This window comes from Diabrotica virgifera, chromosome 7, assembly GCF_917563875.1.
Source record: "Diabrotica virgifera virgifera chromosome 7, PGI_DIABVI_V3a".
In the NCBI taxonomy this organism is placed as follows: domain Eukaryota; kingdom Metazoa; phylum Arthropoda; class Insecta; order Coleoptera; family Chrysomelidae; genus Diabrotica; species Diabrotica virgifera.
In genome coordinates, this window is record NC_065449.1 from 120317675 (window position 1) to 120344579 (window position 26905).

The window sequence follows — 26905 nt, forward strand, 5'->3', positions numbered from 1 at the left end:
GAACAAAAGTTAGGTACATCCTGAATGAAGTAGGAAGTAAAAACCAAATGAGGGTGGAGCAACCACAGCCAGACACCGTGATAAGAAGAAGTTGTCATGGAAAAAATCTGAGAAAAGTGGAAACCATGAGAAATAGAAATGAGCACAGAGAGACCTTAACAGAGATGAGTAGACAATATAATAGAGTGGAGAGCCAAATATTGAATAAGATTGGCACAAGACAGAGAAAGATGGAAGCAATTGGAAGATACTAATATTTAGGAGTGGATCGATGACGAACGGAAGGAAAGGTTGATATGCGGGTATTAAGGTTATACCTTATTCACACCTGTTCTATTATCCGAGATATTCATGGGACATTCCCTATAGACTATAGAGTACTAGCATGCACCATGTCGGCTATGGTAACTTTCCCACCCTTTCTGCCCTGCACGAAGTCCTACTTAGTATACCGAAAGAAAATCCGATAAGATTACCGATTAAAAGTTATATATTTTACCAATCCTAGATATTTTTTAAATAAATATAAACCTTACCTTATTGCTACTATACTGCACGCCTGTTGGTGACGTAACTCTTCCTAAATGTGATACTACTATACAAGTTTCAACGTTGTGTCCTTTTTGTGCACATTTAGCCATAGCTTGATCGCAGATGGCTTTAAGCTGAAGAAGTTTCTCACCTCTCCATGCTCCATCTGATGTAACCAAAACTTTGGCTTCGCAGTCTAGTATTCTTTCGGCAAAAGAGTCGGCCGAAAATCCGGCAAACTGAAATAGAAAAAAATATTTTAGAATCAAGTAATCGGAGCAAAATATGTTAAATAGTTATATCTTTTTTCTTCTTCTTCCTCTTTATAAACAATTCTGATTACCTCTATGGAAGGTGGTCACTCCATCTTTGGCGCGGTCGGCCGATACTTCTTCTACCGTTTCGTGATTTATCTCTTGCTATTTTAACCACAAGTGTCTCCCCTATTCTGGTTATGTGGTTGTTCCATTTTTTATTCTATTTAGTGTCCATTCGTTTATACACTGTACGTTACATTGTCTTCAAATGTCTTCACTTCTCTTTTGATCTCTCAGCGTATTTCCTGTAATTCTTCTCAGTACTCTCATCTCTTCCGTTTCCGGTAGTCTTTGTGTTGTGACTGTATCGGGTCTTGTTTCTGAGGCATATGTCATTATTGGTCTTACACTGTCATTATAAATTCCTAACTTCATCTTAGTGTTAATATGTCTGTTTCGCCATATTGTGTTATTAATGCATCCTGCCAGTCTATTTGCTTTTTGTACTTGATTTCTCACTTCTTTGTCCAGGTCTCCGTAACTTGACCATGTAATTGCAAGGTATTTTACTTCCATTACTTGTTCAATACTGATACCATCAATTCCTATTTTACATCTGATTGGTTCTTTACTGACTACTATTGTTTTGGTTTTCTGATATGAAATTGTCATATTGAATTCTTTTGCTCTTGTTAAATCTGTGGACTAATCTTTGCAGACTATCTTCATCTTGGGCTATCAATATTGGGTCGTCTGCGTAGTAGAGTATTTTTACTTCCTTGTTTCCCATTTTATATCCTCTTCCTTTGTTTACGTTTTTGATGATTCCATCCATTACTAAATTGAAGAGCATAGGACTCAATGAGTCTTCCTGTCTTATTCCGCTGCTTATTATCTATAGGTTCTGTCAGTTGTCCATCTATTCTGACTTCCATTTGTTGTTTTAGTAGCTGTTTTCAATAGTTTTTAGGATATCTAGGAGCACGTCTCTATTATACAGAAGATGGATTACATCTTTGAGTCTTACTCTGTCAAATGTTTTCTTCAAGTGAATCAGACATAGAAATGCTTGACTATTATACTCTAGTAATTTCTCAGTAATTTGTTTTATGGCGAATATTGCATCTCTACACGATCTTCCACTAAGAAAACCCTGTTGTTCATCTGCTAAAGTTATACTCTGATTCATTAGGTCTTTTTAAATTTTCATACAGAAGTAAAAACTTCAACTTGTATTCTGGTATAAAATCGTTTATTAAAAAACTATTTAAAAAGTCATCCAAATGGATTGCAAAACGTTTTCGTTCTAATTCAGAACATCTTCAGTGCATTCTGCTGGGTAGTTTGAAACTAGCACACTAAATAAAGTGGTAACCCCATAATATATGGTTTAAATATCTTATTTTAATAGAACTTGGTGGCTACAGAGTTGGTCTGTGCCCATTGAACTGACAAGTACCTAGCATTTTCGAGCAGGGAACCATATTGCCCTTTGAGCATGTGTTCTATTATATCTAACAACATCGAATTGTAGCCACCATGTTCTATTAAAATACGATATTTAAACCATGTATTATGGGGTTATCACTTTAATTAGTGTGCTAGTTTCAAACTACCTAGCAGAATGCACTGAAGATGTTCGGAATTAGAACGAAAACGTTTTGCAATCCATTTGGATGACTTTTTAAATAGTTTTTAATAAATGATTTTATACCAGAATACAAGTTGAAGTTTTTACTTCTGTATGAGTTTTTTAAACCATGGTATACAGCCAACTATTGGGTTTTTTCCCAATGATTTTTTTAAACTTTAGTTGTAAGTTTTAGGGCCGGTTGTTCGAAAGCTAATCAACAATGATCATTATCAAATATTTAATTACTGTCACCAACTGACAATGTCAACTTTGTTTGGGTTCCTGAAAACATAATATGAAATTACTTAATTAATTATGTTAATAATTGTTATGTTAATTGATTAACCAATCTCATAATTTTAATCAATTATGTTTTCAGCAACCCAATAAAAGTTGACATTGACAGTTTTGGTGACAGTAATTAAATATTTGATAGTGATCATTGTTGATTAGCGTTCGAACAACCGGCCCATAGGGTAGTATTTAACAAGTTGAAACCAAGTTCGCTCGTTCTCCATTCTTCCGGTATTTTATTGTGTTTTATGATTTTGGTAATTAATGTTGTTAATTGTTATGTCATTTTTTCTTCACAATATTTCAGTAATTCGTTTGGTATTCAATCCTTACCTGCAGCTTTTCTGTTCTTCAGCTTTTCGAATGCTTTTCGGACTTTCTGTGTACTTATATTTTCATATGTGGTAATTTCTGGTGTTTCGGGTTCTAGCATCATTTGTTCTTCCTCTGTATATATATATATATATATATATATATATATATATATATATATATATATATATATATATATATATATATATCTTTTTTAAATAGTCAATACATGTATCCTTTTCTATGTGCTTTAGTTCTATTAGTTCCTTTACCTCCGTTCTTTGACCTCTTATAAAGCGCCATATTTCCTTTTGGAGACCAAAAAAAAGTATGTTCCATTTCTTTCGAAAAACGTTTATATATTTTTTATTACGTTAAAATTTTTGAAGTTATAATTCTTTAGGCGCGATTGAGAGTAAAATTTTATAATTCTGCGCGCATGCGCACACAGACAGTATGCCGTTTAGTTGCTAAATATTTCAAGTTATGTATACAGTCCGTCTAATTTACTTACCGTTTCACGTCATTATCTACGCCAGACATCTAAGTTGACATAGTTACCCAAAGTATAAAAAATCCTGAATCCATTTTAAATCAAATAGATCACATAATTATTGTAAACGTGGATTATACAACAAAACAAATTAATATTCAATGTAAATAAATAAAAACTTAAGAAATAGAGAACAAGAATTAAGTTATAATCATTTAAGATTTGCAGTGCAAGCGTTTTTGCACTGCATTGTTTAATTATTATTAAAAAACGGCTCCGAACTCTTGGGAGAAGCTGATAGGTTTCTTTGTATATATCTACAATAACAACTAAAAAAGTTGTCAGATACCTCGATTATTCCAAGTCGTGATAAAATTAGGTGAAATTTATATTTTTATAGTAGAGGATCTTTCTATAGTAAAGTAAATAATAAAAACAGTAAATATAATAGAACAGATACTTATGTATAGTAAAGAATATAAACAAATATGAAGTGTCATCACCGCAACTGTCAAATAAATGTTACCAATTTATTCTAAAATGTCACCTTCATTCGATTACAGTCACAGTGTGCTCCGAACAAATGTGCTTCATAAAAACGCTTTAGAATCCATTTATACAAATTAAATGAAACATATTATATTGTGTATTTCTTTAGGTTAACATTAATAGAAATCTTCAAATATTATTTCTACGCGTATATAATAAAATATGTCTAGTGGCTGTAATTCCAGTGTACTCGGCAAAATGATTATAAAAAAAGAACACACCTACCGCCAAATATTTCGTGTTGGTATCATGCGACGTCACAGGCTATGACGCGGATGACGTGCAACGGTTAGTAAATTAGACGAAGTATATAAATATATCAGTGCAAGAAAAGGCGTGAAAAGAATATATTAGTGTTTTTAGTAAATATATTTATTATAATTTTTGTGTTTTTGGATTTGTCTTCCTCAGGAGTAAGATGAGTATTATTAAAACCTTTTATTGTATATTTATTATACTTCACCTTGTCTGTTTGTTACCGTGAATTGTCCTTAGGTACGTCCGACGGGCGATGGACGAAGAGGTTATTGGAATGGAGGCCAAGAGAATACAAGAGAAGCGACGGTCGGCCGCCTACAAGATGGACTGACGACTTAAGAAAGGTAAATAAAAACTGGATGAGAGCGGCGCAGGATAGATGGGGTTGGAAACGAGGGGAGGAGGCCTATGTTCAGCAGTGGACTTCTGAGGCTGGATGATGATGATGATGATGATGATGATGATGATGATGATGATGATGATGATGATGATGATGATGATGATGATGACGTCCGAACCGATACAGACACAGTCCTCGTAGCGTATTTGATATAGCATTCGGCCAGAGATCGAGAGGTCTGAGTTCGAATCCGGAGCAATCCTATACTTTTTTTATTTTTTTGAAAGCGGTAAGCACAAAATTAGTTTGGTGTTTAAAAAAAATTAAGACAAACTGTTTAAAGTATATTTATTTTTAAGAAATCCTATAATAGAAGTATAACTTCTTACGTGCGTACAAAGTACACACACATTCTTTTTTAATTAAAAAAATCTCTTTAGCAAACTTAGAATATTATTGAGATAAGATAGTAAAGTAAATAAATACACAATTAACCAACGCGAAGTATTGATTATTATTCATGCATAACAAGGAACTTCAATAAACCGAAATCATCAAAAGAGATTAGTTAATTATATGCACGTCAACAAGGAATACAGGAACTTTTAAAAGATAATTAAGTTTTCAAACACAGAGACTGGCAAGGTGATATAGTTAAACTTCATAAAAACATCTAAACTAATAGTATTGTAGACTTTTTGTTTTTTTGATTTTTAAAGAGAGTTTTTTATGAACATTCGAATTGCATTTCAAAATTTTTTAACGAGAAGACATTCTCGTTCGAAATCATATTCAAGCGGAAGGTCACAAAAAATTCTACACAGAGCTAGTTTGTCGATGATTAGAGGAAGGTTACGATTTCATACAATTAGTTTTTACTTGAACAAGATTGAAAGTATCGAAGATAACGTCTAAATGGCAACAAAAATAGTAAATAATTTCACAACCTTAGGAGCTGGGCATAGTTAGAATCAACTGAACGCTTTGATGTACCATGCTGCTAGTTTATAAGGAGTATATTTAACTGTAGCTGTCGATACAAAAGTCTGCGATTACTACAATAATAGAGTATGATACGATAGAGAACGGTTACGGGAATGAAGACACAGATTTTTCATTAGACACTCACCGGTTGTAAAAAGATTTTTTTAATAAAAAATATATTTTTTTGAAGTTATACTTCTTTAGGCGCGATTAGGAGTGAATTTTTATCATTCTGCGCGCATGCGCACACAGACAGTATGGAGTTCGTTGCTAAATCCAAAGTATATACTCTCTCTTAACTTCTATGCTTTGCTAAATCTTTTAAGTTATATATGTATGTATGTATCAGTCCAAAAAAGGTGTGTAAAGAATATATTAATGTTTTTAGTAAATATATTTATTATAATTTTTGTGTCTTTTGATTTGTCCTTCCTTGGGAGTAATATAATACGTATATTTTTACATTTTTTTATTTCACTTCGTCTATTTGTTACTAGACAAGGCGAAAACGGCGGGTTCGTTGAAAAAAATATTCCCTTGATATTTTTTTTGCAGAATCACATTCGTGAAACACCCAGAATAAGGTTCAAGAAGTCGCCCACGTGAAAAGTGGTCCAAATTTTGTTTGACAATTTTTTTTATTCAAATTGCAAAAATCAGTGTTTTTGGCCCGGACAATTTTTTTGTAGGTTTTTTGGACCATTTTGAATAAAAAAGGTGTCTTATAAAGTTGATCGTTTTCAAGTTATAAGCGATTTAAAATTGAAAAAAACGTAAAATGTCGATTTTCAAGGCTTAATAACTCGGTTAAAAGTTATTATTATGAAAGTCAGAAAGTGACTAAATCAAAGTTTAAAGCCCGCCTACAGGATCCTGAAGAAATTTTTGCCCTTATTTTATTACTAAGCTGTTATTTTTAAGTAATAATATTGAGCGCCATGCACGTGTTAGGCGGCCGTAAATGCTGAGTGCGAGAGATATGCCATTCCGGCAGTCCAATTGTGCATCGTACTTGCACTCACATTTACAGCCGCGTCAATACGATCTAACCGCCCATTGTTATTAATTAAAAATAACTGCTTAGTAATAAATTTATAACACAGATTTCTTCAAGATCATGTAGCGGAGGCTTTAAATTTTGATTTAGTCACTTTCTAACTTTCATAATAATAATTTTTAACCGAGTTATTAAGTCTTAAAAGAGACATTTTCGCGTTTTTCAAATTTTAAATTGCTTATAACTCGAAAAAGATCAACTTTAGAGAAAAATTATAATAAACCTTTATTGTCCAGAATGGTCCAAAAAACCTAAAAAAAAATTGTCCGAGCCAAAAATATTGATTTTTTGCAATTTGATTAAAAAAATGTTAAAAAAATTGATCCACTTTTCACGTGGGCGAATTCTTGAATCTTATTCTGGGATGTCTCACGAATGTGATTATCCAAAAAAATCTCATGGGAATATTTTTCCCAACGGACCCGCCGTTTTCGACTTGTCTATACCGTGATTTGTCATAATGTCCGAGAAGCCGTATAAACATTGATTTTTTTTTTAATTTTTGGATGTTTGGAATGTGGTAAGTATTAAAATTAGTTTAATATTTAAATAAAATAAAATTAAACCGTTTAAAAAGTATTTTATTTCGTTGAAATCGTAGAATAAAAGTATAACTTCTTAAGTGCGTACAAAGTACACACACACACACACATTATTTTTTCATTTTTCCCATACATAAAAAAAACAATTTTTGTACAGGTATATTTTTATAAAACATTATTTCATTGGGAAATATTTCATATTTGGAACTGTCCAAGAAGACTGATATACTTTATGTAATTTTATAATGATGATAAAAATAAGAGCATAAGAGACCCTATAAATAATAGGTGTTGTGGAACTCTTAGAAATACTGCTAACTACAAAGAGTGTACTGGATAATATATAATTTTAAATACACTTACCACTAAAGAATGTACAGCGCCTATCCTAGTACAAGCTAACATAGTAACTACTGCTTCTAATATCATGGGCATATACACAGCTACTCTATCTCCTTTTTGAATTCCTTTACTTTTAAGTACATTTGCGAATCTACATACTTCTTCCAATAATTTCTTGTAGGTTAATCTGCTGTAATCGTCAGGATGGTTTCCTTCCCTGCAACAGAAGGAATATTTTAGATAAACAATCGGCAAAAAGAACACATAGTGCGTTTAGCAAAGTAAAGGTTACTGTAGCATTTTTTCCACTCTGTATGTTAAAAAAATGTAATAAAAAAAATTTAAAAGGCTTTACATAATATTTCGAATTGCGTTTAAAAATCTTCGAAGAAAAACACTTATTGTTGCGTATTAAAATCTTGGAAGAGAATAAACATGGTCCAATTGTTTATTTACATTGACAAATGCCGCTAGAATAATCTACGTGTTTGTTACGTTTGGGATATACCTCAGCCATATGCCTAGGGCATATGCCTCGAGAAAGTAGAGATTGAGAATTTCTAACTACAAATATTCAAGGTTAAGGCAATTAGTACGAAGGAGAAACATTTTACTTTACTTCCATTTAGATTTTCGTGGAAGTTAGGCTTGAGGATATTCAGTGATGAGCGCGCTAATAACCGGCAAAATAACGTAAAAGATGGATAACATATTAAGTTGTGAGATAAAAAGAAATGGAACTAATAGAGGTGGGAGATTTAGTTATAAAAACCTATATATTTACATTATATTTATTGTTTCCCACCTTTAGACGTATCGGACTAGTTTGGCAACTGCCACTGTGACAGTGACAGTTTTAGTTCACATACTCCTCTGATACGTCTAAAGGTGGGAAACAACTTTTGTTTTCCATCTTTTGCGTTATTTTGCCGGTTATAAGCGCGCTCATTGCTGTATACGCCACACTTGCTTGGGTACACTTTTGTCAATGTAGGTGTTTCTTGAGAAGCTTTTGTGTAAGCTATTATGGATTTCTTAATTTCTGGTTTACCTCTTACTAAGATAGTTGCTGCCTACATACAAGACCAAAGCTGAAATAATATCTGTCAATGTATCCAGTTATACGCTGCAATAGTTATTTTTGTGATAAGTGCGGAAAGCCATACTTTTTTGCGACTGCAGTTAACCCGAACGATGCGATAGCGGATTTAGGGCAAGCAGTCGAGTACAAGAAAGACACTTTTCGCATGAGTTAGGAATAATATTTTTTCTACGGCCGTACGCTTGGAAAAAAGCCACAACCTATAGAGTAAAACATCAATTTTTATTTAAGACTAAAACACGAGTACGAAATACAAAAATATATGCAAATTTAATCATTTGGAAAAGCAAGAATGTCTTTACTTTGTAATAATTAATGTAAACGAGCAATTCGTGGCATTTTGCAAATGTAACACTGATGCAAGCTGATCCTTGAATTGTTCAATAGGTACGTTCCCTGACAAGGGTATCAAAACCAAATTTTCAAAAAAATAAAATTGATTTCCATGACGACGACCCAAAACCACACTGTCCTATTCAACTGATAATCAACGAATTATCAGTAGTAATTGCACAAGAGCTCTAAAATTATTGAATTTTTCCCGAGTGACACTTTGACAGTTTTAATTTCACGAGCCAAAGGCGAGTGAAATTATGACAAAGTGTCACGAGGGCAAAAATTCTATATTAATTTTAGAGTTCGAGTGCAATTTGTTGCGATTATTTCATGAATAAAACTGTTCAAAACCAAAATTTTATTGTAATTTATTTATGTAAGTACAAATTAGTACAATTAAACACAAAGGATTTATAAATATTTGACGATTGAAAGTCATCACTTTTATAATTTTTAAAACATTAATTGTCATTAATGTCACTGAATGTATTTTTTCGTAGCAACGAAGGGCATCTGACGTAATATACTTAACGACGGGCAATTATCAAAAATAATCGATTTAATTCAGATTTCTGTAGCTTTCTATTGGTCAGAATCTCCTATGAATGAAATCATCAGTAGTAATTGCACAAGAGCACTAAAATTCTATATTAATTTTAGAGATCGAGTGCAATTTGTTGCGATTATTTCATGAATAAAACTGTTCAAAACCAAAATTTTATTGTAATTTATTTATGTAAGTACAAATTAGTACAATTAAACACACAGTTGTTATAAATATTTGACGGTGGAAAGTCATCACTTTTATAATTTTTAAAACATTAATTGTCATTAATGTCACTGAATGTATTTTTTCGTAGCAACGAAGGGTATCTGACGTAATATACTTATCGACGGGAAATTATCAAAAATTATCAGCTTAATTTAGATTTCTGTAGCTTTCTATTGGTCAGAATTTCCTATGAATGAAATAATCAGTAGTAATTGCACGAAAACTCTAAAATTATTGATTTGTTTCCCGAGTGACATTTTGACAGTTTTAATTTATGTCAAAGTGGCACGAGGGCAACAAGTTTTTTTATTTTAACAATTTATATTAACAAGAGCATTTTTTTATTAAAGAACAACAAACGTTTATTATAGAGGACATTTTCATATACAGTATTTACAAGGTCATTAGTAGTGATTAAATTGTATATGTAGATTTTGTTAAGATTTAAATAAGAATACACATTTATGATATGACCATAATCAAAATAAATTCTTCTATAACTTTTTATTCATTTCCATTTTTCTAACATTTATTGTAGCGAACATTTTGAGATACAATATTTACCAGGTAATTAAGAGGAGTAATGATTAAATATTTTTGTACGAAGATGTGTCTTTTTATTATTCAATTTGAAACTGCCCAGTTCACACAAAAAGAAGAAAGTATGTAATTTATTTAATTTAAAATACATTCTACCGCTGTCAGAAAACCGAAACCAATGTCTATATGACAAATGTAAACATTACTTTTCGCTTAAACTAGATGTTCAAACTGCCAAGAGGCAGGTGGATGGCAGGGTGGCAGCTTTAACATTGAATTTAAGCGAAAAGCAATGTTTATTGGTCAATAGACAAATAGACATTTTTTCTGCCTTCTGACAGCAGTGAAATGTAGTTTGAATCAAATAAATAACATACATTCTTCTTTTTTTGTTAATTAATTTAATTCAAAAATTATTTTTCCGGCCATCCTATATAAATAATTATATTAATCAAAAATGAATAACCATTTTCAATTTCGTTACAAAACGAAAACACAGCCGAACCATATTCTAGTCCAATCAGAGAGTGCTGCAAGCACCCCTACCGGTTTCGAAACTTATTAGTCTCTCATCAGGAGGCACATATGCTGCTCTCCCTGGTCCAACCAAAACAAACCCCAGCGTGCAGTCCCGGATTGCAACGAACCAAATGGCATAGATGCCCTAGCGGCAACTGCTAGCAAAAAGACTAAGTTTTCACTCTAATGGCATATAAAACAACATAATGCTATTCTACACCCCACCAGAATGAAAACAATGGGAACCTTCTCTGGTTACACCTCCGAGGCTTCTACAATTTGCAAGCCATACGGATGCTGAGACTAAGGAAGATGAGGGAATTCTACAATTTACAATTCACGTCCCATCTGCTCAGCGCGGTAAAGTTCCAACGAGAATGGTTCCCTTCATACTCCACACAGAGTAAATGTAAATCAAAAATGAATAACCATTTTCAATTTCGTTGCAAAACGAAAACACAGCCGAACCATATTCTAGTCCAATCAGAGAGTGCTGCAAGCACCCCTACCGGTTTCGAAACTTATTAGTCTCTCATCAGGAGGCACATATGCTGCTCTCCCTGATCCAACCAAAACAAACCCCAGCATGCAGTCCCGGATTGCAACGAACGAAATGGCATAGATGCCCTAGCGGCAACTGCTAGCAAAAAGACTAAGTTTTCACTCTAATGGCATATAAAACAACATAATGCTATTCTCCACCCCACCAGAATGAAAACAATGGGAACCTTCTCTGGTTACACCTCCGAGGCTTCTACAATTTGCAAGCCATACGGTTGCATAGAATAGCATTATGTTGTTTTATATGCCATTAGAGTGAAAACTTAGTCTTTTTGCTAGCAGTTGCCGCTAGGGCATCTATGCCATTTCGTTCGTTGCAATCCGGGACTGCACGCTGGGGTTTGTTTTGGTTGGATCAGGGAGAGCAGCATATGTGCCTCCTGATGAGAGACTAATAAGTTTCGAAACCGGTAGGGGTGCTTGCAGCACTCTCTGATTGGACTAGAATATGGTTCGGCTGTGTTTTCGTTTTGCAACGAAATTGAAAATGGTTATTCATTTTTGATTTACATTTACTCTGTGTGGAGTATGAAGGGAACCATTCTCGTTGGAACTTTACCGCGCTGAGCAGATGGGACGTGAATTGTAAATTGTAGAATTCCCTCATCTTCCTTAGTCTCAGCATCCGTATGGCTTGCAAATTGTAGAAGCCTCGGAGGTGTAACCAGAGAAGGTTCCCATTGTTTTCATTCTGGTGGGGTGTAGAATAGCATTATGTTGTTTTATATGCCATTAGAGTGAAAACTTAGCCTAATTATATTAATGTTTATATTACTGAATAGAGAATTGAATTACCTTTCAAATGAACTATCACACGACCCCTATTCGCATTTAAAAAAATTATCGATTGCGTCATCACGCCCAGATGGATGACGTCATTAGTATAGTACATATGCCAAAAATTATAATTTAAAAATAAAAATCGACTTATTTCGTTATTTCTCTCCAAAATGTCCCATTCTCGAAAAAATAAATTTTATTCCATAACTTTGCCTCTCTCTGTATACATATAAAATATGCATGTAATTATAATGTTTAAAATTTATTTGCGCACCCAATACCATACCAACAAAATAAATATAGAAAATAATATATGCCGCTAAATAAACCAAAAAGTTTAATATCTTTATAAGTTTAGACAAAATTATTTGGACACTCAAATACAGTACTTACTAAAAATCAGATATATAACATTAATTATTACTTTATCAGATAAAATATTAGTTACAATTTGAAAGGCAGATATTTGCAGGTTATCGATTAAAACACATTGTCAGGCATATAATATAATTCTGCTACAACCCTGAACTTCCTTAGTACCTAACAAAAGATATTGATCTTTTAGAATTGCTCTTGAACTTTCTCTTACACAATCAGTATCCGGTAATGATTACTACAAAGATATTTCGATAATTAATAGGATATCATAACGGTAGTATGATATACAGAATTAGACAAATATATAAATTCCTTTCAGTTGTACATGTCAAATTTCCAAATACCACCATTTCCACCAATGTATGATATAACTCACAAATATATCCCTGTGAACTACGTATTATGGTATCAACATTGACGGTCAAACACCTATAATGTATTTATATACATATGTATATGTAGGACGCAACAAGGACGAAAAAACAAAATATGTATATAACCGTGAATACTCATTTCTGACTAGTTGGTCGTCATCAGTACGGTGTAGCCAAGTTAGAGTAGGAGTTTGTTAACTTGGGAAAGGATCACTACAGGAACAGTCCAACCAATTTGTGAGAGTAACGTTAGAAGACCCTGGGGATTCCAGAGCAACAACTAACACGTCCATGGAGGAAGCTACAGCTACCTGAGGAAAGGAATACCAAACATATAGAACGTTTTAAATGACAAGAAAATGTTAACGCGAATTAAGTAATAACCGGGCAGAAATAAAAAGTATATATCAGCATCTCGCGCAACTAGGAAGAAATGCACAAAATATGTATATAAGATGGAAGACAATCGTAAATACGTATTTCTGACTAGTCGGTCATCATCAGTAGGTACGGTGTAGCAAGTTAGAATGGGGGTATGCTAACTTGGTAAAGAATCATTACTAGAGCAATGCAACTAATTTTTGGTAGTCGTGTTATAAGACCTTGAGGATTCCAAAGCAACAGCTAACACGTTCAAGGAGGAAGCTATAGATACCTGAAAAAAGGAATTCCAAACATTTGGACCGTTTCAAATAACAAATAATGTGTCGACATAAACTTGGATTAAGTTACAAGTACGCTGGCACTTGGAGTTTGGTGTCGGAATGATTTATTAAATAGGAAAGTGACCTGTGATGGCCCTGCGCCTGTGCTGGCCCTGATTTTTTATTTTCCAGTATGTAGCTCTGGTTGCCTAATTTGTTTACCGTGTGCTTTCGATATCGGCCGCTTAGTTTGTAAACGAATTTTGTTGAAGCATCAGTGTCTAATGTGGCTGCTATAAAAAAAAATGAATCCGGTAAGTAAATGATGTTAAAAATTGATATTTGAAAATGCATGTTACGTTTGTATCTAAAGGGATAATGGGATATCATTTGGAGAAAGAGATTTTAGTTAGTTCTTTGTTACATATACGATAGTAGTTTTACGCTAATGTTTTCATATGTGGAAAGTTTTTAGTGTTTTTGTGTTACACTGCATTTTGCCTGTAATGGCCCCAGGTTAGTATACCTACGATGGCCCTGGGGCCATCATAAGCATATGCACACTTGCACAGGGACCATCGTAGGGATAGATATAATAAAACTTTTTTATTTCAGAATAATTTAAAAAACAGACAGCAGTGGGATGAAGAAAATATGGCGCAAGCATTAGAAGCATTGCGAAATAAAACAATGGGTTATACAACAGCAGTAAAACCTTTAAAGTACCTCGAACTACTCTACGTAGGAGATTTAAAAATGAACAAGGCAGTATAAAAGGATATTTAGGTGGATATAAGCCTACATTTGATGTCAATGTTGAAGCCGAAATAGCAAAGCATGTTGTTAATTTAGAAACCAGGCTTTTTGGTCTTACCAGTACAGAATTAAGAAAGATTGTTTTTCAAATAGCGGAGAAGCATAAAATTAACCACCGATTTAATAAAGAAAAAGGCATTGCTGGTAGAAAGTGGCTGAAGGGATTTCTCGCAAGGAACCCACAGATAACTGTTAGAACTCCCGAGCAGACATCTATCGCAAGAGCAGAGGCTTTCAATAAAGAGAACATTAGGAAGTTTTTCAGTTCCATTGGAGAAGTTATGGACAAATATCAGTTTTCTCCTGAATATCTACAATGTAGACGAGACTGGTATGAGTACAGTTCCTACAAAACCTCCCAAAATTCTTGCAACCAAAGGAAGAAAACAAATTGGATTTATTAGCAGCGCTGAACGTGGACAAAATTATACCGCTGTTTGTTGTATGAACGAACATTCGTTCCTCCCGCCTTTATTTTTCCTCGAAAACGATTTAAAGACGAGTTAATGGATGACGCACCTGTACGCAGTGTAGCATTTTGCCAAGACAAAGGCTGGATGACTACAGAAATATTTGTCAAGTGGCTAAAGCACTTTGTCTTGCACGTTAAACCATCGAACCAAAATAAAGTCCTATTAACTCTTGATGGACATAGTAGCCACAAGGGGTTGGAAGTACTGGAATATAGTAAGGCAAATGGAATAATACTATTTTGTCTTCCGCCACATTGTTCCCATCGCGTCCAACCCCTTGATGTTAGCGTTTTTGCACCACTACAAACTTTTTATAATGCTGAAATACAAAAATGGATGAGAGTTAACTCAGGACGCACTGTCACTTACTTCCAAGTAGCAAAACTTTTTAATAATGCATATCTCAAGACTGCAACTCCATCAAATGCAATAAACTCTTTTACAAAAACTGGAATATATCCGTTTAATCCAGATGTTTTTCAAGACTGGGAATTTTCTGCTGCTTCTACAACATATAAGGAGTTGGAAAATATATCTGAAGAATCACAACTCATAAATTCAAACAGTAAAGAAAAACCGCAAAATGAAATCGAGGATCCTATCTTAAATGAAAGTCAGCTAGTGAGCAATAATTCCATTACAACAATCTTACATAATTCCCAGGGAAATGAAAATGACCACATTCCAAGCACATCCAAACACTACATACGCAGAGAGCAAATTGAAGAATTGTCCCCTCTTCCGAAGGCAACAATAATAAAGGAAAGGAAAAGAAAACGTGGAAAGACAGGTGTTATCAACAGCACCCCAGATATAGAAGAAATCAAGGAAACCAAAAAAGAAGTATTAGAAAGAGAGAGAAGAAAAACAGCAAATACAGCCAGAAGAAAAATTGATAAACTAATAAAAGAAGATAGTCCTGAGGAAGTAATGTATGATCAGAACGATAGTGATGAATCAGATACAGCATGTCTATACTGCAACGAGCTCTATTCTCATTCCCGTCCTAACGAATTTTAGCTAAAGTGGCAGAACTGCAATAGCTGGTGTCACACGGAATGTGCTGATGTTCCTAGGTCAAAAAAGACTTTTATTTGTGATGTTTGTCAGCGAGAAAAGCATTTCTAGCTCTTTGCTGTTTATTTTTTTAATGTTTAAATTTTTTTTATTATAAAATATAAGTACCTACCTATTTCGTAAATACGTTTTTTTTGACTGTTTTTTAATTGAAAATTTTTAAATAATTTTATTTATAAAACCCGATTTTAAATTTTTTTAAGGGGGCCATCATTAGATAACATGTGCCTATGACGGCCTCTTCATTTTTTAAAGTAAACTTACGTGCATAGAAATCGGCCCACCTAAAAATTTGGTAATTTTTGAAGTCTCGTATTTCCTAAACCTGTTGGCCGATTTAAGTGATTTTCTTAATATCGCTGTTATAATATTATTGCTAAACAGGTAAGTGTTATTTTATACCGGGTGTAACAATGATAGTGTGTTTTTTCCTCAAAGTTCAGAACACCCTGTGAAATATTCTAGTGTATATAAAATATTGAAATTAAAACTCAACTGTAGCATTAGACTTTCTTAACATTTTGCTTTTTTATTCATTCGCTTATGTTGGATAATAAAAAAGTTAAGTATTTGAACAACTAGCAACGTTCTTCATCAATACAGGGTGTTTCTAAATAAGTGCGACAAACTTTCAGGGGAAATTCTGCATGAAAAATAATGACCGTTTCATTTATAAACATATGTCCGCAAATGCTTCGTTTTCGAGATACGGGATGTTGAATTTTTTTTACAAACAGACGATTTATTTACTGCTCTAAAACCGGTTGAGATACGCAAATGAAATTTGGTGGGTTTTAAGAGGTAGTTATTGCGCATATTTGACATAAAATTAAGAATTTTATATTTACCATTGGCGTGCATACGGGTCATATTACCCGGTCATATTACCAGTATGCACGTCAATGGTGAATATAAAATTCTTAACTGTATGCAAAAAATGCGCAATAATTACCTCTTAAAACTTGCCCAATTTCATTTGTATATCTCATGCGGTTTTAGAGCAATAAATAAATCGTCAAATTGTACGAACAAATTCAATATCCCGTATTTCTGAAACGAAGCATTTGCGAACATATGATTATAAACCTAATGGTCATTATTTTTTCATGCAGAATTACCCCTTAAAGTTTGTCGCACTTATTTAGAAACACCCTGTATTGATGAAGAACGTTGCTAGTTGTTAAACTAACTCAATATTTTAAATACGCTAGAATATTCCACAGGGTGTTCCGAACTTTCAGGAAAAAACACACTATCATTGTTACACCCGGTATAAAATAACACTTACCTGTTTAACAATAATATTATCACAGCGGAATTGTTAAAGAATAAGGCTATAAAATATTAAAAAAATCACCTAAATCGGCCAACAGGTTTAGGAAATACGAGACTTCAAACATGACCAAATTTTTAGGCGGGCCGATTTCTATGCACGTAAGTTTATTTTTATATTTTACTCTAAACTAGAAGTAAATAATAAAGTTGATTATGTAGCAATGACAACAACATATTATAATATAATTTTTCACCAAAGCTTGTTTTTATATTTCAACTAGTTTTAAAGTTATAACAAAAAATGTTTAGGGGGGGCCATCACAGGTCACCTTCCCCTAATAGTTTAAGGCGATGATGGTAAGTAGATTCAAATGATATCGTATGAAATATACAAATTATTAACAAATAAGAGCCCGTAGTCAACAAGTTTAAAAACATTATCAATACACGAAAACACGGGGGTTCAATGGAAAACACGAAAAACTACGTTAGGCAAATGACGCTATTGATTTTTAGCCCGATCAGGGAACGCAAAATTTTACGAAAACCTCCAAAAAAATAAAGGAAGGATGAAAATTTGGGAATAGGTAGTTGAAATCGTCTAATATTATGTAAGAAAAAATTTTTTCTCAGGGGTGAAAAAATATACTTACGTTCAAAATAAGTCCGAAATTGGATAAAATGACTAATTCTAAGTAACTTTTGTTCTATAGAGTTTTTTTACTAAGTCAATACTTTTCGAGTTATTTGCGAGTGAATGTGTTGATTTTTAACCAAAAAAAAAAATGTTTTTGGACGGTATTTCGGAGATAACTCAAAAAGGAAGTATTTTAGCGAAAAAAATATTCTTAGTAAAAATATAGCTTATAAAAAATTGAAAAAAATGGTGTATGCGTGACGTCTGCAGATCCAGTAGAAGCAGAGTTGCAGCTAATGAAATGTAGGTTCTTCTTCGTCAAATTCCAAATCGAATATTTCAATGTGAAATAACCAAAAAACGGAGCACTTTTTGGGGAAAATTAATTACAACTTTTTTAAAGTCTTTAAAAAAAGGTTTATTTTGTTTTTTAAAAAAACTTCTAACATTAAGAGTTACGCTCAAAATATTTTTGGTCCCTTTTATTTTTTTGGTAAAAAAATGGTGAAAATCACCCCTTAATTAGCTTCTCAAATAAAATTAATCGTTATCGCTTTACAAGTTACTTTACTTATGGATTGTTTATATTATCTATAAGTTTCATTGGTTCAAATTGCTCATTGTTTATGGAATTAACTTAAAAAAAAAATTAGGAATTCCAAAAATCTCAAAGAGTAATAAAATGTACCTACGTTTTGCTTTTCTGAATATTTTTGATTTTTTGTTTTCTTGTTAGACAAAAATTGGTTATGCTATGGCTGTTCAAAATTTGCCTAAACTCGTGATTAGTTACTCCTTCAAGCCATTTTAACTACAGCTTTTTCAAAACGAAGCACTTTCAACCGATGAAACTTGCAGATCATATAAATAATACATAGACAAAGTAATTTGTGAAGTGGTAATGTTAAACTTTATATGTGATGCTAATTAGGGGGTGATTTTCGCGATTTTTTTAAGAAAAAATAAAAGGGACCAACAATATTTTGAGCGTAACTCACTTACTTTTAATATTACAAGTTTTTTTAAAAAACAAAAATGAACCTTTTTTTAAACACTTTAAAAAATTTAACATGAATTTTCCCCTAAAAGTACTCTGTTTTTGGGTTATTTCACATTGAAATATTCGATTTGGAATTTGACGAAGAAGAACCTGCTTTTCATTAGCTGCAACTCTGCTTCTACTGGGTCTACAGACCTCATGTATACACCTTTTTTTTTTCAATTTTTTATGTGCTATATTTTTGCTAAGAATATTTTTTTCGTTAAAATACTTACTTTTTGAGTTATCTCCGAAAAACCGTCCAAAAACATGTTTTCTTTTGTTAATCATGAACATATTCACTCGCAAATAACTCGAAAAGTATTGACTTAGTGAAAAAACTCTATAGAAAAAAAGTTGTTTAGAATTAGTCATTTTATTCAATTCCGGTCTTATTTTGATGTATTTTTTTCATCTTCGAGAGGGGGTTATTCCCCTCCATTTTTTTTAAATGGAGGAGATGTAGAATTTTAAACTTTTTCTTATATAATAATAGACAATTTCAACTACCTATTCCCAAATTTTCATCCTTCCTTTATTTTTTTTTGGGGTCAGATTGTTCTTTGATCGGGCTATTTATTTATCATTACACGTAAGTATTTCAGTAAAATCACTAGTTTTTAAATGTAAATTTTAAAAATGAGATAGTTTATACATTCTAAGGTAATGTCCCTGACTGTTTATTGTCGTTTTAGGAAATTGACATTGTATGCAAATCCATGGTATAAAGTACAAGATATTAGCGACACACAAATTATCTTAGAATAAATAAACAAAGATCATAAAATCATGATTTAGGTATTATTTCTAAAATAAATAGAAGTTTAAATACATACAGTGTGTCAATTTGAAAAGTTGCCACCCCCTATAATTTGGTCCCTATAGAAAATCTAAAAATATGCAAAAATACGTCAAATTTATTTGTGAGGGGGACATTTAGTAGACCAGTTTTCAACTAAATTACATCAACCCTCTAGCGGAGGAGTAAGCTACCCCCAAAATCTTTAACAGAAAGAGGGGTTGAGTGATACCTCATTTTAAAAGTATTATCAATTACTTTTTCAAAAATACCACACACCTTATATTTCTGTTCAGTACTTTTGAAAAAATCTTGTGACTCAATACTCTAAAAAAATTTTGGAGTTCTGAACTCGATACTTAATATCTTTACGGTTTTACTTGATTTTTCCAAAAATACTCCAAATATACTCTAAATACTAAAATACCTAAAAAAAATCAAATTGGGTTCAACACTCCAAAAAAAGTTTTGGAGTTCTGAACTCGATACTTAATAGCTGTATGGTTTCACTTGATTTTTCCAAAACTACTGAAAATAAATATAATGTATGTGGTATTTTTGAAAAGGTAATCGAACGATCTTTAAAATGAGGTATCACCCAACCCCCCTTTCCATTAAAGATTTTGGGGGTTGTGTCCTCCCCCGTTAGAGTATTAATGTAATTTAATTGAAAACTAGTCTACAAAATGTCCCCCCCCCCCCCACAAATAAATTTGAAATAATATCTCGAGAAATACACTTCCAAATGAAAGAGCAAACAATAAGTGTTTAATATTTTTCAAGAACCTATCGAATAACATCAAACACGACTCTCCACTCCACCCCTTGGAGGTGGGATGGGGGTTAACTTTAAAATCTTAAATGGCAATCCCCATGTTTTATTGCAGATTTGTATTCCTCATGAAAAAATAAGTAACATTTATTCGAAATATTTTTTAGAATTGTTAATAGATGGCGCTAATAAATAGTGTTTTTCCAATTATAGCGCCATCTATCCATAATTCGAAAAAATGTCTCGAATAAAGGTTACTTATTTTTATGTAAGGAATCCAAATCTGCAATAAAAAATAGGGGCTCCTATTTAAGATTTTAAAGTTACACCCCACCCCACCTCCAGGGGGTGGAGTGGAGGATCGTGTATTGTTATTCGATAGGTTCTTAAAAAATATAAAAGACGTATTTTTTGGTTTTTTATTTGGAAGTTTATTTCTCGAGATATTAGACCGTTTCCATAATTTAGGTACCTATGGTATCACGAACAAATCGTTTTTTCCGATTATAGCGCCATCTATCCACAATTCTAAAAAATATCTCGAATAAAAGTTGCTTACTTTTACGTAAGCAATCCAAATCTGTAATAACAAAAGGGGTTTCTATTTAAGATTTTAAAGTTACCCCCACCCCACCTCCAGGGGGTGGAGTGGGGTGGTCGTGTTTAGTGTCATTCGATAGATTTTTGAAAAATGTTGAACACGTATTTTTCAATTTTTCGATCCAATCTTCATTTCGCGAATAATTCGATCGTCCTGCTAATTATTCGGTCGTCCCAGGCGACGAGTTCCACCCTGGGCACCAGGTACCTCGGAGACCATCGCTGTCATGAAATTCGTGTTAAGGCACCTCCAAAACCCCAAGTATAAAAATTTAACTCATTTCCGTCAATATTTCGTGAGTCCTAATTTTTTTTTTCATCTCTTCGAGATGCACTTTAAAGATGCTTTTTCTCATGTGCAAAAATTTTTGCCGGAGACCAATTTAGCTCACAAAATTGCCTGACACTCTCACGAACCGAATGCAATAAGTTGCATGACGATTCATCTTACTGCACAAAATTCCTAGGTTTAATGCTTCGTTGCCTCGTCTAATATAATCGTTAAACAGAACAGGTGTTAAGTGGTTTCTATTAATTGCTTTTTAATACAGCATATATGGATTTAAATAAAATACCACTTAACCTTAATACTTAATTAAAGCGCAACTGGAAAAATATAAAAGAATCATTAGTACACTCGTGATAAAAATATCACAAGCACCGAATATTTTAAATACCTACCTATACGTGTGTCGAATGTCGAATACAAACTTGCTGAACAGAACACAATTAAAAATATGCAAAAGATGTGTCATTTGTCGGTGTCTGAGGTGGCTCTAGTAGATTCAGATGATAGATTAAGCCGGAAACTCACGGTACTGCGGTGTCGTTCGACAAGATCATCGATGATATATTATCAATTCTGCAGCAGACAGGCCAGTATCTCTGTGGTCAAATTGTACGATTTTTAGTTATTTGTTTAATGCATGGTTATACACGATCAAAAATTTTTGCCAATTAGTCGAATTCAACAAAATTGAGCGACGCCGCAGTACCGTGAGTAGGCATTAGATACAATTCCTGGTTCCAATCCTAGATAAAGGATGGTTGATGAATGAGGCAAGCCAGTTTCTTCTTCTTATTGCGCCATCTCTTTTTGAAGGATGATGATACAAATGGCAACTGTACAATAACAACCATCTTTTCAGGTCTTTCAGCCACGAGTTCTGGCGTCTTCCTAACTTTGCCCTGTATTGTGATTTTTGCCCTGTACTTTACCTTCCAAGATGATTTGAAGCAGTTCATATCTTTACTGTCAGCAAACAGCTTATTCACACTTCACACTAAAAACTTCTAACTCTCGGAGAACACATAATCATAAACTCATCATTCGCCGTTTTGAATCGGCGGTACTGAAGAAAGGCTTCCCGTAAATAGTTCCATTGCATCCTATCTTCGGGATGTAAAGTTGTGTTATAGAGGTAGCACCTTTTATCGGAACGACCACATCGAGCGTCATAGACGGGAGATACAACGGGAGATACAACGAGTACTTGATAACTGGTTCTCATAAGACAACTAACTCTCCCTTATGGCTCCACGTGCCACACCCCGGGCAATTGCATTGGTCTGCAGGCTAAACTAAGTGAGGGTAGCCAGATATGGCGAAAACTCCACCGAGCGATTGCCGGTATAAGCAATCCCACACTTACTGACCAACGGCTTCGGGCGGATGAGTTGGTAAGTGGAAGGGCACTCTTTTGTCCTGGTGCTAAGAAATTGGCACCAAAGGCGAATGACTCAAGTAAATGATCAACGGCATAAGGATACAGAAGGCAAGGAGAAACCACTGTATTAAAGATCCAATTGGATATATCTAGTACAATTATCATGGCAATGAGTACTAAAAGAAAAAAAGAAACTGATCATGGGAATCGGAGCCCAAGCTCCAGCAGGGGGGAAACAGACAAGGACTCCCAGGTCGTTAACCGGCGAAAGCCTTGTCAAACACCGATAAAAGACAAATTAAAATTAACGAAAGCAAAGATAGGTACGTGGAATGTCAAAATCATGTATCAGCCGGGTAAAATGCATAACATACTTGAAGATATGAGAAGACTAAATATAAATATACTAGGAGTAAGCGAAACGTGGTGGCCTAACTCAGGATGCCTTTCGACCAAATCCGGTACATTATATTACTCGGGAAACACTGACAACCAACATAGACGTGGAGTAGCAATACGATACAGAGGTCAACAAGTCAATAGAGGGTTTTGTCCCAATCTCAGAAAGAGTGATGCTACTACAAATAAGGACATCACACACGAAACTAAATTTGATCCAAGTATATGTGTAACAAAAATAAGAAAACTTCTGTTGGAGTGAAAGTAAAAAGAAAGATATAGGTACTCCAACAGAAGTAAGGAAAAAAAAAGAAAAGACTAGGTAACTAAATAGTTGTGGCTGAAAAGAAGAGAATGTGGGGTGTGTAAAGAAAAGGGTGAAGTGACTTCTACGTTGAGAAGCCGCAATAGGAAAAATAAAAAAAAATACTACTAAAGTGCAGTAGTACTGAAGAAAGGGGGATTAGAAGGGATAGAAGTAGAAGTGGGAAGAGACAGAGGCAAACTGAATAGAGTTGGCTAGCAAGACATGCAAGAAAACCACTTGACACTCAAGGATGGATACGGCTCGTTTGCATGCCTGTCGAAGAACAGTAGCTCTATATAGATAGTAATGATGACTAAAAGATGAAATAATAAAATAAGAATAATTTACTGAAACTGAATGAAGATGGATAATTGCTAAAGACGAACAAGATAAATAAATCTAACAAATCATGGGCGCCATGAAAATGATCTTCGATCATTTTCCCAGGTATCTTATACTGCTGTCAAATATATCAAACCTGTAATAATGAACATAAAGGAGTAATAAAATAATTGATATACAAAATAAATAAATATTTATTAAAAATAACTGCTAGATCTTTGACAATCTCTGAGTTACATAAAGTGCATATCATGTGACTCTAAAATGACATAAGTTATACAAAAGTTATATCCAAGATAACAACAATAATGTTATCTGTTACAAAATTACAGGTATAAGTACCTCTCACTAACATATAGGGTACAAAATTACATAAGTCTTCTACCAAATGGTTATAGTACGCCTGCTACGTACAACTAAAGGAAACTGACAAAGATGAAAATACTACAAATAAATAGGCCCAAGCCTCACTAAGGGAAAATACAATAATGAATAAATAAAGTTAAATATACAATTGACTAAAGTAGAAATGAAGTTGAGATAAATACAGACGATGACCTAAATTAACCGAACAAACGGAATAAAGCGAATAACAGTAAAATATTTGGGAAACAAGCTAGTAATATAAAAAAAATAAATTTACCCGAATTACATAAACCAATATCAAAGCAATAATAAAGTATTAAAAACCTAATTTTCTCTAGGCTTATTCCTGTGCACAAGAAGTTACCGTAGATACAAAGTTTGGGAACCAAATAATCTAATATACAAATATGTCAAAAAAAAACCAGAGGTAACCTAAATCTGGAAAAAACATAGTGTATTTAACAGATAGTCTGAAATATAAAAAAAACCAATAGTTACTAAAACACCTCACTAAATGTTCCCAAACGAGGTTGCGGTTGCATCCTAGAAAATGATGCACCAGGATGGTGCGACCCCATGACTCCTGTAGGCCCAGGTGCCAAGACGAAAATTGAGCTGGAACGCTCCCATAGCTTGCTCCCAATTAGACATACTCCCAATGGTGACTTGGCCGTGGCTGCAGTGGTTTCCCTAGGTGGTCAAAGGGCTACGTTTTCATGTTAGGGTTTCTTCCAAATGGCGAATGATTCATATTAGGCTCCAACAGGAGTTGTCACACACATGTCTCCCTAACTCCAGACAACCCTTGCTGGTAACTTTTTACTTTAAAATCTGGATCGATGTTATAAAATAGGGTGTATGGAACTCATCCCCCATTTCATGGTACCAGTACCAAGTACCAAACCAACCCACTTAGCAGCCACAAATCAAGTGACGAACGAGAGACGTTTCTCCGCCAAGGTGAACGTCAAATTCTCTCAGAACACGAAATAATTCTCGATAGGTGGAGTACGTTCCATCACCGAGGTATGACGTCACCTCAGTAGTCCTATACGAGAAATTAGAGAATTTAAATGGAGACCGAGGGAAAATAATTATAATAATAATTAAAGAGCTAATTTCGTAACGTGACCGTTACATGAGATTCCAGGTGTTTCCTGACCAGGGAAACTAGTACCTGCTAAGGGTCCCCTGTCCAGGGTCACGGATGAAGCCCACAACGGCATCCAGGGCGGAGAAGAAGGTCTTCACAACGGTCTGGAGGACGGAGGTGGCAGCCCCCTGGTTTTAGGGCTTGTATAAAATCGAACCTGGAAATCGGCAGCTGGTTTTTCAGTATCTGTATTGAGCGGAAGTCATTTAGGCCAGAACGGTAAATACAGAATAGTACTCGGTGCGGTGGCAACCACTTAAACAGCGTGTACACAGCGGTGTAGAAAGCCAAGGGAATGACTACTACACTATTTTTCCCAGGTTAATCAATATGGCTGAGGAAATAAACGATGGCCCCGAGTACGGGCGCTTCTTAAATGGGGCAGGGGTGCGAAGAATCTCCCGCTTGGCCAAATTTGATATACAGAGAAGTTGTAGAATAGGCACATGGAATGTGCGGAGTTTATATGAACCAGGAAAAACACACAATGCCATAAATGAGATGAAAAGGCTGCAAATATCAATTCTGGGTATCAGTGAAATGCGATGGCCCGGATCTGGCCAATGCCATGTGGATGATCATGAAGTATATTATGCAGGAGAAGAGAGTAATTACCATCGTCATGGTGTAGGATTCATAGTCTCAAACGAGGTTAGCAAATGTGTTAGAGCGGTATGCCAGGTATCTGAACGAGTCATAATGATTCAGTTGAACGCGAAACCCAGAAACATAAATTTAATACAAGTGTATGCACCGACAGCGGAAAGTGAACTGGAAGAACTTGACAAGTTCTACGCCGATGTAAAAACTATTACCGACCAACTCAAGACTAGAGATCTCACCATTCTGATGGGTGACCTTAATGCTAAGATAGGAAAAGGCAGACAAAGTAATATTATTGGCTGTTATGGACTGGGCGATAGAAATGAAAGGGGAGACTATTTCGCAGATTTTTGCAAAGAACATAATCTATGTATAATGAATACCTTTTTCAAATTACCTAAAAGGAGATTATATACGTGGAAATCTCCAGCAGATACCCCCAATAATATCGTAAGAAACCAAATTGACTACATAACCATCAGTGAGCGTTACAGAAATGCAGTAAAGTCTGTAAAAACCTATCCTGGCGCCGATGTGCCATCTGATCACAATCTATTGTTAGCCGAAATAAAATTAAAACTTAAACGGATAAAACAACCACGATCCTTTAACAAACTGGATACCGATTTTATTAGAAACAACAGTCAGGGGATTTCAAACAATTTAGAGAGCAATTTTGAGAATAGCGAACAACAAGAATCCATCGAGGATCATTGGAACCAAATCAAAACGATTATAAGCAACTCAACTCCAAACTTCAAAGAGAAAAATCAAAAGAAGCAACAGTGGATGAACGATGAGATTTTGAATTTGATGGAAAAAAGACGCAAATTTAAGAATCAAAACATCGAAATATATAAACGCATTAATAAAGAGATAAGGACTAAAATACGAGCGGCAAAAGAAACATACTTTGAAAAAAAATGTTTAGAAATTGAAGAGTTGCAGAGAAAACATGATTCATTTAATATGTATAAAAAAA

General features: G+C 34.0%; 1 protein-coding gene across 1 annotated transcript in view; it reads right to left on the reverse strand.

Annotated features, from left to right (window-relative positions):
- Positions 1 to 7829, reverse strand: part of LOC114337893 (acetyl-coenzyme A synthetase) — a 101030-nt gene extending 93201 nt beyond the window's left edge. Inside the window, exons 1-2 of the mRNA XM_050656586.1 lie at positions 7614 to 7829; positions 537 to 770 (exon numbers count right to left, since the gene is read on the reverse strand). Coding sequence (XP_050512543.1) covers positions 537 to 770; positions 7614 to 7685 — 306 coding nt within the window. The 5' untranslated portion in view covers positions 7686 to 7829. The remainder of the gene's footprint in view (positions 1 to 536; positions 771 to 7613) is intronic.
- Between the last annotated feature and the right edge of the window lie 19076 nt (positions 7830 to 26905).